We start from the raw sequence: 16260 nt of genomic DNA, 5'->3' as shown, positions 1-16260 counted from the left end.
CCTTATCACGCCGATTTCAATGCCATAGAATTAATTTGGGCGAATTTGAAAAATTGGATTGGGTCCCAGAATTTAGATTTCAAAATGGCTTCTGTACAGAGGGCTTGCGAAGAACGATTGTCATCTATTGGCCATAAGGAATGATCAGACTGTTGCAGACATGTGATGGAAATTGAGGATAGTTACTGGCATTGAGAAATTGCCCTAGAGGATGAAATCGAAAAACTTGTCATCGAACTTGGCGTCGATACTGATGACAGTGATATCAGTGATATCGAAGATGAGTAGCAGACTCAAGAGACTTACATGTAGCAATTAGCAGATAAATTACCACTGAGCAATCAAATTACTAAGCTTTGTTTGTTTTATTTATTAGTACCCCGTTTTGAATTTACATAACGTTATTTCATTCCCTTCGAGGACAGCACAAACGTATTATCCCTAAAATATTCACACACACAGAACCTAGGCTAGGACAGAAATTAACCTTTCGGTATTTTTTTTTTTTTATCGTTAAACACAACTTTTTTTAGTGTTGTATTGGGTTGTGTATGGAAATCGTCAACCGCAAAATAGCAAATAGAACCCGTTCCAGAAGAGCAAGAGTAGACTGACACGCTTCACAGCAGTTTATCGCTTTACATACCCTCAGCTCCTTAATGGTAAAATGGACTGCACCGCTATTCAGATTCACGGGTTCAAATGACAGGTCGGCATTATTCTTAAGTTCGTCTCACAGTAGTGTTAATCACTGACAGTCTCCGCACATGTACTCTGTTGTTTGTTGTTTAATGTTGACTCTGCAATATTCAAGCTATATGGCAGCATACTGTAAATAATCAAGTCTGGACCAGACAATCCAGTGATTAACAGCATGAGCATCGATCTATGCAACTGGGATATGATGACATTCTCCACACATGGAACATAATATTTATATAGGATGCATATATTTTTTAGGAAAGATCAATTCATTTGATATTCTCATAATGGAATATATATAAGAGATACTCAGTATCTTTAGTTGTGAGAGTTGTACTGACTGTTATCAGGCTCTGTCAACAAGGGAAACAATGACAAAGATCTCATACAAATACCTGTCCAATTTCAAACAATTTTGTCATCCTAAGGTATTTATTTTCTGTTTTGTATTTGCTGGGTCATTAAATATTTACAGCCAATCACTGCCTTGAGCATGTACTAGTTGAGTGGATATTTGCGTTATATAAATATCCTCTCCTCTCCTCTCCTCTCCTCTCCTCTCCTCTCCTCTCCTCTCTCTCTCTCCTCTCCTCTCCTCTCTCCTCCCCTCCTCCTCCTCCCTCCTCCTCTCCTCTCCTCTCCTCTCCTGCCCTGCCCCCTGCCCTGCCCTGCCCTGCCCTGCCCTGCCCTGCCTGCCCTGCCCTGCCCTGCCCTGCCCTGCCCTGCCCTGCCCCCTGCCCTGCCCTGCCCTGCCCTGCCCTGCCCTGCCCTGCCCTGCCCTGAATGAGGGCACAGTATTTGATTTAATTTGGAAAAAGATCATTTAAATTTCTGTAAAGGAATTTGTATTTTAAATTGATGTTTTGCCGAACATATTTATGATTCAATGGTGTTAAACATCCAATTATTTTTCTTCAGTAAATAGAAAACAGTATTGATTAACAGATCAACCTTCATGTGTAGCCAACATAATGAAACTATCTTAATGATAATGCTGCACTGTGCAACGTTCGTCTGTATGTTGAAGAATACCAGACTGGAATTGTTTTTATCGATAAACATGTGGCTTCGAATTGCTAAAAATATAATAATGGTTAACATCTGGCTGTAAGGATGGTTGCTATGCAACTGCAATACACAATTAAGAGTGTAAGTAAATTATTTTAGAGATCCTTTGAAGTTCCTTACTTCTGACAATGTCTTCCATCACTTTGTACAGGTTAATGTAGAAATGAACATCCAGGTTCACTAACAACGGCTGACTACCCATGGTTTGACATGACCATACCCTTTGGTTTTCACATTTGAATGTTGAGCAAGGAAAACCATCAGGAATAAATTCTTTTTGTATATTATTGTCAGTGGGGACCTTGTTGGAATTGTGCAGGGATATGATGTTTGTATATTGTTTACACTGCTGTCAGCAATGTTCCAAGTATATGACAGTGATCTGTAAATAATGGAGTCTGGACCAGACCATCCAGTGCATTGATCACCAGATCCAGAGATCGTCAGTAAGGAAATGTGTTTGTTGATAGTATCCATGTTACTGAAGGATGGTGTGTGTTTCAGCTCCAGCTCGGAGGAGTTCGTACACCTACGGGAATGGTGGCTCACACAAAGATGCTGTCTACAGCCGATACACACACGAGACCTCTGTCACAAGGTTCGCTCCCTTTGCAGGTGAGGAGTTGTCTTATGGAGAAAATATGTCTGATTCAATAGGTTGGAAAACTTTGCTGTCCCTTCTGTCAGTCTGTGTACAACCTGGGTGAGTTCCGGAATACCCCATGTTTGTCTCCCTGTGGGGACTCCAGTGCAGGATTGGTCCCCAATGAATCATGCTTGTCTCCGTGCCTATGGGGATTCCAGACAACAACAGTCCAAAGTACCCCATGTTTGTCTCCCTGTGGGGATTCCAGGACAGAATAGGTCCCCAGTACCCCATGCTGTCTCCTTCTGGTGAATCCAGGACAGAATAGGTCCCCAGTACCCCGTGCTGTCTCCTTCTGGTGAATCCAGGACAGAATAGGTCCCCAGTACCCCATGCTGTCCCCTTCTGGTGAATCCAGGACAGAATAGGTCCCCAGTACCCCATGCTGTCCCCTTCTGGTGAATCCAGGACAGAATAGGTCCCCAGTACCCCGTGCTGTCTCCTTCTGGTGAATCCAGGACAGAATAGGTCCCCAGTACCCCGTGCTGTCTCCTTCTGGTGAATCCAGGACAGTCCCCAGAAAGAGTATCATCCATGCCCATATGCACAAAGTAATCTGAGCAGTAATCCACCAATCAGTAGTTGATTAAGGATACTGGTTAAGGTTATTTGGTTAAGATTGTTTTATGCAGGTGAACAGGTGTGATCCCTGAGGACTACCATTGTACTGTGTGTGAGAGATTTTACAAGTCAGCATCTAATTATCAAATATAACAAGAAACTTTATCCATTTTTCAGCCAGGAAGACAGAAGCCTTCATGAACTCCTCCCTAGGGTACCCGGTGCCCGATGGAGGCAAGAGCGGCCCCATCCCAAACTACTCCCCACTGAATGACCCTCACCTCGTGGAGTATTTCGAGAGGAGGTTCGGAACTCTTCAACTTGATGCTCTCCGCAGACAGGTAGGTTTTCTGAAGTAGTAAAAAAATCAGCAAGTCTGCTCAATGTGTCTCGTAAACATTACGTGAAAGGGATTGGTACTTGTTTCATGTCACTTTCAGCTATATTCCAGCAATACCATGGCAGTAGACATCAGAAATAGTCTTCACACATTGTGGCCATGTGGGGAATTGAACCTGGGTCTTCAGTGTGACAAGTGAACACTTTAACCACAAGACTACCCAACATCCCTGCAGAGGTAGTTAATAGGAGTGCTTAGTATTTAATCTTGCAAAAAATTACATACTCTGAATGCTTAAGAAAGGTTTACCATATTTGGTTGAATGTTTCAGAGAAACAGCATCGTTCGCAGCAGCAGCAGCCTTGGTCTTCGCCGTTCTACCACACCACAGAAGGGGGACATCGTGTACAAGGTGTTCGTTACCACAGGGATGGAGAAGGGAGCCAGCACCGATGCCAAGGTGAGACGATGGCTTGTGAGTGAGTTTAGTTTTACGCCACACTCAGCAATATTCCAGCTATATGGCGGCGGTCTGTAAATAATCGAGTCTGGACCAGACAATCCAGTGATCAACAGCATGCGCATCGATCTGCGCAATTGGAACCGATGACATGTGTCAACCAAGTCAGCAAGCCTGACCACCCAATCCTGTTAGTCGCCTCTTACGACAAGCATGGGTTACTGAAGATTCATTCAAGCCCGTACCTTCATGGTTAACGATGGCTTGTATTTTACCACATCAATTGATGGATTTATTTAAAGATAAATATGGTACTTTATGATGTTTTAATCTCATACAAGTACAAGAGACATTCCTCATTTTTCAGGTATATATAAAAATGACTGGCACAAAGGGTAAATTTCCCAAACATCGCCTGACCAAGAAAGCTGGATCTGTCAGGTCTAACAATGCAGTGTCCTTCAACTTCGGTAAGGGCACCACCCACATGTTCAAGATAAAGGGACCAAACATTGGAGATATCAAGTCTATTGTTATGGAGGTAAGTCTATGAAATTATCCGGTGTATCAAAAGTAGGTAGGCAAAAACACTGACTTGTTCTATTTAGTTGACCCCATAGGATTCATGTGTTGTTTTTTAACCTTAGCATGATTTTTGTTTGTTTGTAGTTTAATGCCACACTCAGCAGTATTTTAGCTATATGGCAGCACACTGGACCAGACATTCCAGTGATTAATGTCATGAGCAATGATCTATGCAATTGGGATACGATGACATGTGTCAACCAAGTCAGCGAGCCTGTCCACCCGATCCCTCAATTTGCCTCTTACGACAAGCATGGGTTACTGAAGACCAAATCTAACCTTGATCTTCACGGGTAACTGTGCAAGAGATGACATGAGTTGTTGCTCATGACATCCACCACTGGTTTGTCAGGCCTCGACTGAGTCAGTCACTGACCTCCGTACGTTGTGTACAGGTCTGGATCTTAACATAGAATCTCTTCCGGACATGTACTTAGAATGCACCCTAATCCTTAGATTTGTTAAAGCATCAATGAACATAAGTTGTGCTGATGAAAGCTCTAGCCTGTTTATATATTTTCATGTAAAATTGTGATATATCTTAAAACACAAAGTGGCCTTTTATGCTGTTATTGTGAAATGTTGTAAATGTGAACTAAACCTTTCCTTCCCAGCAATCGGGGACCAGCAGGGAACAGAGCTGGTTTCTGGAGAAAGTGAAAATTTTGAACACAAAGAATAAGAAGCAGTGGGTGTTCCACTGTGGTCAGTGGTTGTCCTACTTCCACACAGATGGCCAAACGTCGCGGCAACTCTTCCCACAGGTTCCCTCCAAAACAGGTAAATTTGTCCTCCATTTGCACTTCTCAAGCTGGTTCTATTTCTGTATCTTTCAGACAGCATTTCATTAACTTTATGTATGTTGTTTTTCATGCTTTGGGGCCAGGTTCGGTTTCAGGGGCGGTGGGGTAGCCTAGTGGTTAAAGCGTTGGCTCATCACGCTGAAGACCCGGGTTCGATTCCCCACATGGGCACAATGTGTTAAGCCCATTTCTGGTGTCCCCCGCCGTGATATTGCTGGAATATTGCTAAAAGCGGCATAAAACTAAACTCAGTCAGTCAGTCAGTCAGGTTCGGTTTCATCATAGAAGCAAACAGTTGTTTTGTGTTCCCATGGTATGAAATTGATGAATAACAGTTAAAATATGGGAAGATCCATATAAAAGCTGGTTTAATCATTCGCAGCCCTCGGACATCCCTGGGTTTATAGGGTTCGACTGAATCCAAGAACAAAGCCTCTCTCCCAATCACACAACTCCATGAGCTGAAACTTGGGTTGAAATTGTACAATTGTATTACGTCAATTGAAAGTTATAAATAAAAAGTGAATGTATTAAGAAAGAAATCAGACTTGCATTTGAAAGCCTATAAGTTTTTAAAACATATGAACGGTAGGGAAATAATCGTAATGAAAGAGTGAAAAATAGTCAAACTGTGGTAACAGTGTGTTGGAGATGTACAGATGTACAGAGATGAAAAGAAGCCATCATGCTCCTTGGAATGATCCATATATGTTTGACAAGAAGTTTGCCCTTGCACATAGGGTTTGTGCAATACCATTACATGGGGATCAACCCATTCTCTTCTCCTTTTGCAGATTTGGACCGGTCAGGGTTATTTTCATATTTAATGGTGTTACACCCCAAATCTCATCATATCTTATATGTAGCTATGGTATATTAATGTTCTTTCTTGCAGAGTACGAGATCGTCACGGTGACGGGAGACAAGAGAGGAGCTGGTACTGATGCTAATGTGTTTGTGAGGATATTTGGTAAAACTGGCTCTACAGGCAAGTTCCACCTCCGGAGCAACGTGAAGTCAACATTCAAACGCAACAGCAGCAATTCATTCCGCGTCAGTTCCACCTGTGTCGGACCACTCAGCAAACTCAGGGTGGAGCACGACAACACAGGTCTCGCAGCAGGCTGGTTTCTGGAGAGGGTGAGTTGTCTCCCTTTGTCTTTCACCATTTAAAAAAAATATTACCAGATAAAACACTTTCTGACTTTGAACATTTGTAAAGTAATTAACTGGAAGAAAAGGGAAGGTGTCAGTTTGAGATTGTCCAGGAAATACTACCTTTCTGTGCAGAGTTGCTTACCTTGGCTGTGCCAGTATCTTCAGACTTGTGCTTTTGAGTTTAGCCAAAGTAGATAATGGACTGATCTCCAATGTTACAGTGTCAACTAGTGCAAAGTATTTGTCAATTTCTACCTCAGTCATAGCTTCATCGAATTCTATTGATTTGCCTAACAATAGTGTGAATGATGTAATTTCAGAACATTGAGGCATCAGATCCTTTTTATCCCCCCGGCATGTAATGCAGGGGTATATAGTCGACGCCTCGTCCGTCTGTCTGTCCGTAATCATTTTGTTTCCAGAGCATAACTCAAAAACTGTTCTATATTTTTCATCAAAAATTGGTAGAACCTAAGGTGGTGCCTTTTGCTGTTTATAGATTTTTGTCATTTTTATTTTTCTCAGTTTCCATGGAAACATTTTGGACTTAGTCTTAAAGGGAGGGGTGGGCTTCGTTTCCGGAGCATAACACAAGAACCATTTAATATTTTTCAACAAAACTTGGTAGATATATCAAACAGAACCTTAAGTGGTGCCTTTTGCTATTTGCAGATTTTTGGCTTTTTTATTTTCCCCGGTTTCCATAGAAACGATTCGGACTTCGGACTTCGTTTCCGGAGCATAACTCAAAAACAGTTCCATATTTTTCTGCAAAACTTTGTAGATATATCAAACAGAACCTAAAAAGGGAGGGGTGGGTTTTGTTCCGGATCACAACTGAAAAACTGTTCAATATCTTTCTACAAGACTTGACAGATATATCAAACAGATCTTGAGGTATTGCTATTTGCAGAGTTTTGACATTTTATTTTTAATGATTTTCATGGAAACAATTTGGACTTAGTCCAAAAAAGTCAATTTGGACTTTAAGTAACTGTCAGTTGATTTGTTCTTTCAAATTTATGGGGGCCGGGGGGATTTGTCATCTTCTGATGACTTGTTATTTTTACCACCTAGCTGGAGCCCTTTTACACAGATATGCATCATAGGTGGCTGAATTTAATAAAGTCCCCGACTCCGAGATGGATGGATGGAAGGGTGTTTGGATCAATGGATGGATGGATGGTTGGTTGGATGGATGGATGGGTGCTAGGACAGATGGATGTGTGGATGGATGGATGGCATATCATCATACCCAGATGACACAGGACATTGTCTGGCTACGACATACATGCTTACAGTCCACCATCACAAACCTTAAGTTAATCTGACTGTGGCAAAAAAATAAACACACAGTAAAAACAGCCATCACAAATGAATTCTCTTGTTCCAGGTAGTGGTGACCGACCTCAGGAACCCCAAGTGGAAATATTTCTTCCCCTGTGGTCAGTGGCTGGCTACGGATGAAGGTGACGGCTCCATCTCCCGTGACCTCGTCGGCAGTCGGGACCCCATGGCCATCAGAAAAGGTGGGTGCCAGGTGTAGATTTTACCAGTGCTTCAACCACTGTCAGCACCGTGAGGGCACCTGCTGGGGAGATGGGGCATTTACACTAGTTTATCATTGGGCAAACATGGGTAGTGTGTATGAAGTGTGTACATATCGTGTATGTACTGCATACATAGTGTGAACAGTTACAGTAATATTGCTATAGGTAAAGACAATATTGAAATAATGCAATATTGGTACAACTATTGCCATAGTACTTTCATAGTTTGGTAACATTACCACATCAGAATTAGGTTTACCTTGCATAATTTTATATTATTGTATTACTAAATGAATTTACCAAATACTATTCATCTAATTCCAAGGAACATTACTTTAGGTGTTATGGGAGCTAGTTGTCTATCTTTCAGATATTTCTTTAGAGTGAGTGAGTGTGTATGTGAGTTTGCAGACATTCATTCTATCATTCATCATAAGGGCAGTTGGGTAGCTTAGTGGTTAAAGCTTTTGCTTGTCACTCTGAAAACCCGGGTTCAATTCCCCACATGAGTACAATGTGTGAAGCCCATTTCTGGTGTCCCCTGTTGTGATGTTGCTGGAATATTGCTAAAAGAGGCGAAAAAACACACTCACTCACTCACTAGGCTTTTGTCAGTGTTGAGGGTTGTTGGTGTTCATTGTGAGACAGTCTATGTTTTTGTATGGTGTAGGTGAGGGTTTGTTATCAGATCGTGGGGAGGGGAGGTTTTGGAGGGAGAGAGGGCTGGGAGTTGATCATTAAAGATGGAGCTATAGAAAAGGGAGATAACTCATCTAATCATGGTGATGAATCCATTTGATATTGCCCAGCGTTGATAATGTCAAACTATGGGTTTGATATGAATAATTTCCCTCCTTTCTCCAGTGGGCAAGTACAAGGTGACTGTGTTCACCGGCAATGTGAAAGGTGCAGGGACCGACGCCAATGTCTACCTGACCATGTTTGGAGAGAATGGAGATTCAGGAGAGAAACCGCTCAGGAAGTCGAGGAAAAACAACTTCGAGAGAGGAAAGTGAGTGATCCTTTGGATTGATATTGGTAATAAATATTAGGAATAGCATTAGGATTGACATTGGGATTGATATTGGGTATGACTAAGTGTGCCATTAGGATTGACATTAGGATTGATATCAAATCTGACTAGGTGTGCTGTTAGGATTGACATTAGGATTATATCAAATCTGAGTAGGTGTGCCATTAGAATTGACATTAGGATTATATCAAATCTGAGTAGGTGTGCCATTAGAATTGACATTAGGATTGATATCAGGTCTGACTAAGTGTGCCATTAGGATTGACATTAGAATTGATATCAGGTCTGACTAGGTATGTCATTAGGATTGACATTAGGATTGATATCAGGTCTGACTAGGTGTACCATTAGGATTGACATTAGGATTGATATCAGGTCTGACTAGGTGAGCTGTTAAGATTGACATTAGAATTGATATCAGGTCTGACTAGGCGTGCCATGAGGATTGACATTAGGATCGATATCAGGTCTGACTAAGTGTACCATTAGGATTGACATTAGGATTATATCAAATCTGACTAGGTGAGCTGTTAGGATTGACATTAGGATTGATATCAGGTCTGACTAGGTGTACCATTAGGATTGACATTAGGATTGATATCAGGTCTGACTAGGTGAGCTGTTAGGATTGACATTAGGATTGATATCAGGTCTGACTAGGTGTACCATTAGGATTGACATTAGGATTGATATCAGGTCTGACTAGGTGCACCATTAGGATTGACATTAGGATTATATCAAATCTGACTAGGTGAGCTGTTAGGATTGACATTAGGATTGATATCAGGTCTGACTAGGTGTACCATTAGGATTGACATTAGGATTGATATCAGGTCTGACTAAGTGTACCATTAGGATTGACATTAGAATTGATATCAGGTCTGACTAGGTGTACCATTAGGATTGACAGGATTGATATCAGGTCTGACTAAGTGTACCATTAGGATTGACATTAGGATTGATATCAGGTCTGACTAAGTGTACCATTAGGATTGACATTAGGATTGATATCAGATCTGACTAAGTGTACCATTAGGATTGACATTAGAATTGATATCAGGTCTGAGTAGGTGTACCATTAGGATTGACATTAGGATTGATATCAGGTCTGACTAGGTGTACCATTAGGATTATATCAAATCTGACTAGGTGAGCTGTTAAGATTGACATTAGAATTGATATCAGGTCTGACTAGGTGTACCATTAGGATTATATCAAATCTGACTAGGTGAGCTGTTAAGATTGACATTAGAATTGATATCAGGTCTGACTAGGTGTACCATTAGGATTGACATTAGGATTGATATCAGGTCTGACTAGGGATACCATTAGGATTGACATTAGATTTGATATCAGGTCTGACTAGGTGTGTCATTAGGATTGACATTAGGATTGATATCAGGTCTGACTAGGTGTGTCATTAGGATTGTCATTAGGATTGATATCAGGTCTGACTAGGTGTGCTCTTAGGATTGATATCAGGTCTAACAAGGTGTGCCATTAGGATTGACATTAGGATTGATAGCAGGTATGACTAGGTGTTTGGATTGATAATTGATTTGACCTTACGACTAATATAAGGATAGAAAATGTTGCCATGCTGTGGTTTTATTAAATTTTCAGATGAATATCTCGTACCTTATAAACTTACATCTTCGTGTCTGGTAACTTTCAGGAAAGATGAATTCATCATTGAATGTCCACGCCTTGGTCGCCTGGAACGGTTGCGAATTGGTCATGACAACTCTGGGTTTGGGCCTGGATGGTTCCTGGATAAGGTAGGCGGGAAACTTCCACAATTTTGTCTTGAATTAAAATTGCAGGGTCAGTGTTGAGAAAGTCTGCCAAAAATACCTTTTATCAATATCATAGAATCATTTATCATACATTGACATTTCCATCTGTTATGATACTTACAATAATAGACCCGTGAAGATCCGGGTTAGAACTGATCTTCAGTAACCCATGTTTGTTGTAAGAGGCGACTAACGGGATCGGGTGGTCAGGCTTGCTGACTTGGTTGACACATGTCATCGTAACCCAATTGCATTGTGTAATCAATACTCATGCTGTTGATCACTGGATTGTCTGGTCCAGACTCGATTATTTACAGACTGCCGCCATACAGCTGGAATGTTACTGAGTGCGGCGTTACACAACAACCAAACAAAACCTACAATAATACTTTGTCCTGGAAGTAAAGTCACCTTCTCCATCTCCAGTATTGTTTGAAACAAAGATTTTTTAAAACGGATTATCCAGTCAAATCTAATAGCAAATATGATACTTCTTTATTTAACGTGTCGGCCATCTTGGACCCTATTTTGATTTATAAAATGATTCATGGCTGGTTATTATGAGAAACCAGTTCATGAGGATTACTTACACCAATGTTTAGTTTGAACTATTATTCTGAACATTGAGTCTGCTGAGCTCTGCAGAAATTTCACTCATAAAAATAATCAGTTTGGATTAGATCAGCTGTGTATATATATGTATTGAAAAAAGCATCCTCATAATAGGAAGAGCTATAAAAGTCAAGTAGAAGAGAATGAGCCAGAAGACTGTTATTTACGAATGTTCTTCTGGAAAGGTTTGCCCTCAATGGTGTTCCCAAGTTTTCAACAGTTCACTAGGATGAATTACTTGATAATGAATCACTGTTTCATTCATACTAAAAGGGTGCAGCTGTGATTGGACAGCCAGTTTTAGCGGTTTGTCATTCAAACAAAAACAAAACAAAGCTATATCAGAATGAGTCTGATAATGTAGATGAGTTGCACTTGATAATCCTGGATGTTTCATCAGAAGACAACTATTTCATGGGAGTCATGTGTACGTGCAGATTTGGTCTGGAAGTAGAGTTATTTCCACCTGCATAGTGCTCTCCTTGGAAAAAAGGCTAGTTTATTCTTCTGCTATCATTAACAAAACAGACTAAACACAAGCCAGTCGTTTACTCCTCGGAAACCGGAAGTAGGAGGAATGTTGAGGAGAACAGAGAAGACAGTCTCATCAAATCACCAGCTTCATCTGAGATGAGGCCTATGGGTATTTCATGTTTGTTTTTCGGGTTTTTGCCATGGCAAATGAAAGATCCTTGAAAGCAGTTTTGGAGAATGTTATAGAAATTATCTGGTTGATGTTTAGGTGTGTCATGAATTGTGACCACAATGGTATTTGCCTAAAACTATTTATCTTTGAACATTTTCGATGAACAATATAGTCTTTTACGGCCTTCACAATAAAGGTGTTTGTCGCTGAGTTACGATTGTTTTGATTTGTTTCTGGTTTATTTTGATAGTTAGACTTTGTTTAAGTTAAAGAATTAGAATTAGAAATATGTGATAATATATTCCAGCTGTTGTGTATGGAAGCTGAATAGACATACTTATTTCCTTATCAGGGTTTGTGAATCTTTAAGAATCGGCTGAAGACTCCATAAATATATATCCTATACTGAAATCATAGTGAGTGGACATAATGAGCACTGATCTACTCAATTTATACAGAAGTGGCAGATAGAATAAACTGATGGGTCTCTCCCACTTATAGTTTAGTCGAAATGTGTATAACAAACTAGGATTATAACAAACGGAAGTTAGTGGTCCCGTTGAGTGTGTTATAGGCATAGTTTGTGTAGTTTCTTCAAACAATTTTTCAGTTGCGTAGATCTATGCTCATGCTGTTGATCACTGGATTGTCTGGTCCAGACTTGATTATTTACAGACCGCCACCATATAGCTGGAATATTGCTGAGTGCGGCGTAAACTAAACTCACTCACTCACTCATACAATTTTTAGTTAGCTCACCAGGTCTGAATGATGTCCAGAAGCATAGTGAAAATGTGAAATCATTCATAGTTTTGAAATTAATATTCATGTTAATGTTTTAGTGGAATAATTATTGTGAAGAATATTTCTGAATCTTCCAAGGAACCACAAGGTATCAAAATGTGAAGCATTGACATCATGTGTTGAACACAATGGGATTGTTTGTTGTTTAACACTGCACTCAGCAATATTCCAGCTATATGTCGACGGTGTGTAAATAATTGAGTCTGGACCAGACAATCCAGTGATCAACAACATGAGCATCGATCTACGCAATTGGGATATGATTACATGTGTCAACCAAGTCAGCGAGCCTGACTACCCGATCCTGTTAGTCGCCTGTTAATGTAAGCATTGGTTGCTGAAGACTTGGGCCTAGATTTTCGAAGCTCTCTTAACGCTAAGATAGTCGTAAGTACCATACATTTACATTAACTTACGACTATCTTAGCGCTAAGAGAGCTTCAAAAATCTAGGCCCAGATCTTCGAAGGAGACAATGGGAATGAATTTGATCATAACAGTAGAATGAAGACCAGTCTGATAAAAACATGGCTTTGAAATTTGTTTTCATGGTGTTCCTTTAATGTTTTCTGCACTGAAAGTTTACGAGTTTATTAAGTTTATCTTCTGAGCTGCATCTTTGTCATACATTTGATGAAAGTGAAAGTGAAAACCTGAAATCAGAAACGCCTATTACCACATTTCAACTAAATATTTACCTCAGCGGCTCACAGGAAGTCACTGTCTATAGGGGGCGCTGTACACATGGTAGAGAATCTCACTGCTCACGCCCTTTCAATATTTACGGAAATGAGTGCAGTGTTTATTCCTAATGATGAAATTCAAATATGGCAGAGATCATTGGTTGTGTTTGTCTGGCAGAGAGTAACTGGAACACAGGCCGGTGGAGTTGATGCGAGTTCCGCATTATTTTCCCTTGCCTATCCCTCCCTGCATTATTTTCCTTCTGCCTAGCTCCTTTTCTGCAATACCGGAAATTATGTTAACCGGTATTTTGCAATTCGAATGTCACAATACGATATATTGCGGTACACTTTTCACGAACCGGTTCACCTGATACAATCAGCAATTTCTGTGACCATGATCGGTAATTTTCATGATGTAGTGAAAAATGCAAATAATATTTGTATTTCCTTTATATTATTATGCATAAATAGTCTTGAGAATATTTATTGGTCATATAGTTGCATTTATCTGACTTTTCAACCATATAATTAAAAACAAATAGATTAGTACCGGCACTGGCTGAAGGGATAAACAAACCAAAATGGCGGATGCCTCTACAAACGCTTTTTCTCAAGTTCCAAACTTTGGAATGAAGTCTTCGATTTGGAAACATTTTCAATTGATCTCTTGTACAATCACATCTGAGTCCTGACAGTGGCCATTGGCATTGTTTCAAGAGAAATGAAACAATAATTTCATTACCTTAATCTGTGTTACACGTTCATAATATATTGCAATACATATTGAAATAAGCCAAATTTCGGCCAATACAACACATGTCGCAATATATTTCAATTGTGACAATGAAGTAGAATCTGATACAAAAATGACAGAGATGACCTGTGTCATGGTAACAGGATGTTGTGGCAACATTTCCATATTTGTCTGTATGTCTGACTCTCCATATCTGACCCCAGTAGGGTGCTTCGTGGCTGTTTGTTTGTTGTTGAGGGTGACAGTGTGTGCTCCATGACCCCAGTAGGGTGCTTCGTGTCTGTTTGTTGTTGAGGGTGATTCGTGTCTGTTTGTTGTTGAGGGTGACAGTGTGTGCTCCATGACCCCAGTAGGGTGCTTCCTGTCTGTTTGTTGTTGAGGGTGACAGTGTGTGCTCCATGACCCCAGCAAGGCTGTGTATGACTTCACCAAGCTGTTCCTGATGATGTGCCAGACTTTGTTCACATTTTATAATCATGGAGAATCTACAGATGACACAGACAGTTAGATCTCAACAGCATGACTAACACTAACAGAAGACGGTAGCACCTCCCAGGGGATTGCCAAAAACGTAATACTCCAAAATAATTTGTTTGATAAAGAAACATGTTGTCCAACATGGCAGGGCAGTTTCTAAACATCTGAATTTTGATTTTGTTAATGGTTGAGGAATTATTACATTTTTCCATCCTTTACTGAACTGGAAAGCAATTTTGGTTGTATGTGAAGAATTTGCAAAGCCCTCAAACTGATGTCATTTATTTCCTAGATATTTTCAGTAATGGATGATAGCATCTCTGAATGAATGATGTCATAGATGGACTGACTGATCTCAATAGCTCTATGACGTCATTAATGGTGTAATGACATCAATAGCTCTATGATATCACCAGTAGCTCTATGATATCACCAGTAGCTCTATGACGTCAGGTGGGCGGTGGGGTAGCCTAATGGTTAAAGCATTGGCTCGTCACGCCGAAGACCCAGGTTCGAATCCCCACATGGGTACAATGTGTGAAGCCCATTTCTGGTGTCCCCCGCCGTGATGTTGCTGGAATATTGCTAAAAGCGGCGTAAAACTAAACTAAACTCACTCACTCACTCACTCATCCATGTACCCATGAGAGGGACACTATGATAAATTCACATTTTTTCTATTGTTGCACTTAAACAAGCTATATTATCATGTTTTCTCATTTGTCTGATGAAAAACAGTATATCTGGCAAGTGTTTATAAACATTGTCCATGTATCTGTAACAAATTTGGTCCTGAGTTCACTTCTTGACTCTGATGAGGTACAAGTTAGTCAGTCTACCATAATTACTCAACTACCGAATGTGGTTCCAAGCAATCATCACTGCCCTCCTCCCAATAGTAAAACAAGGAACCGTCACAATATTTAGTCAGTCCTGTCATGCTGTTATCACAAGGGATGGTCTAGAGGAAGATAACAGCTGGATTATCTCCCCTAGCCAGCTGGCCTGTCCCTTTCAGCGGCCATGACAGATTTGTTTATTATGATACTGGAAACAAGGAGACATCACAGGGGAAATTTAGTGCCAATTATCACATAGTTTTGGGGAATAATTGACTGAATAATTCTAACACAACAGTCTTGGGAGGTGCACGTGTATTGTTATGAAGAAATGTATAAAAATACATGGTTTACTTTACTGGTGAACTTAATGAACTTAAGTGTTTTCAGGGCAGACGTCAAAGATAGCAGACGACATAAACTGTTAGTCTTAAAGGGTTCAAGAAGTTTTTTTTGTAACATGATGAATATTCAAATTAACTAAATCAGATTGTGATTACAATTTATTCAAATAGAATAACCAACATTTATAATTAACATGCTATTAACAAACTGACAGATAATAATTACTGTTGTTGTTTTTCTTTGTACTGGCCTCTTGCTGTGTATTTTGGTTAAAATGTGTATAACAAACTATGGCTATACCAATTCTGTTGCATGTAAACAAAAATAACTAGAGGGTAGAGCTTTTAGGACACGCTTGTAGAGGTACTTCAGCAACATTGCTCCGAAGCTGTACTG

General features: G+C 40.2%; 1 protein-coding gene across 1 annotated transcript in view; it reads left to right on the top strand.

The window, feature by feature from the left end:
• LOC124280726 (lipoxygenase homology domain-containing protein 1-like) overlaps nucleotides 1-16260 on the top strand; it is a 124333-nt gene that overhangs the window by 10381 nt on the left and 97692 nt on the right. The window contains 9 exon segments of the mRNA XM_046716711.1: nucleotides 2275-2385; nucleotides 3155-3318; nucleotides 3649-3777; nucleotides 4145-4318; nucleotides 4977-5142; nucleotides 6061-6305; nucleotides 7717-7852; nucleotides 8738-8885; nucleotides 10582-10684. Coding sequence (XP_046572667.1) covers nucleotides 2275-2385; nucleotides 3155-3318; nucleotides 3649-3777; nucleotides 4145-4318; nucleotides 4977-5142; nucleotides 6061-6305; nucleotides 7717-7852; nucleotides 8738-8885; nucleotides 10582-10684 — 1376 coding nt within the window.

The sequence above is a fragment of the Haliotis rubra genome, unplaced genomic scaffold, assembly GCF_003918875.1.
Source record: "Haliotis rubra isolate DU_JTF1 unplaced genomic scaffold, ASM391887v1 Scf272, whole genome shotgun sequence".
Classification (NCBI taxonomy): domain Eukaryota; kingdom Metazoa; phylum Mollusca; class Gastropoda; order Lepetellida; family Haliotidae; genus Haliotis; species Haliotis rubra.
Note: the sequence above shows the minus strand (reverse complement) of the source record. Positions and strands in the feature narration are given on the sequence as shown.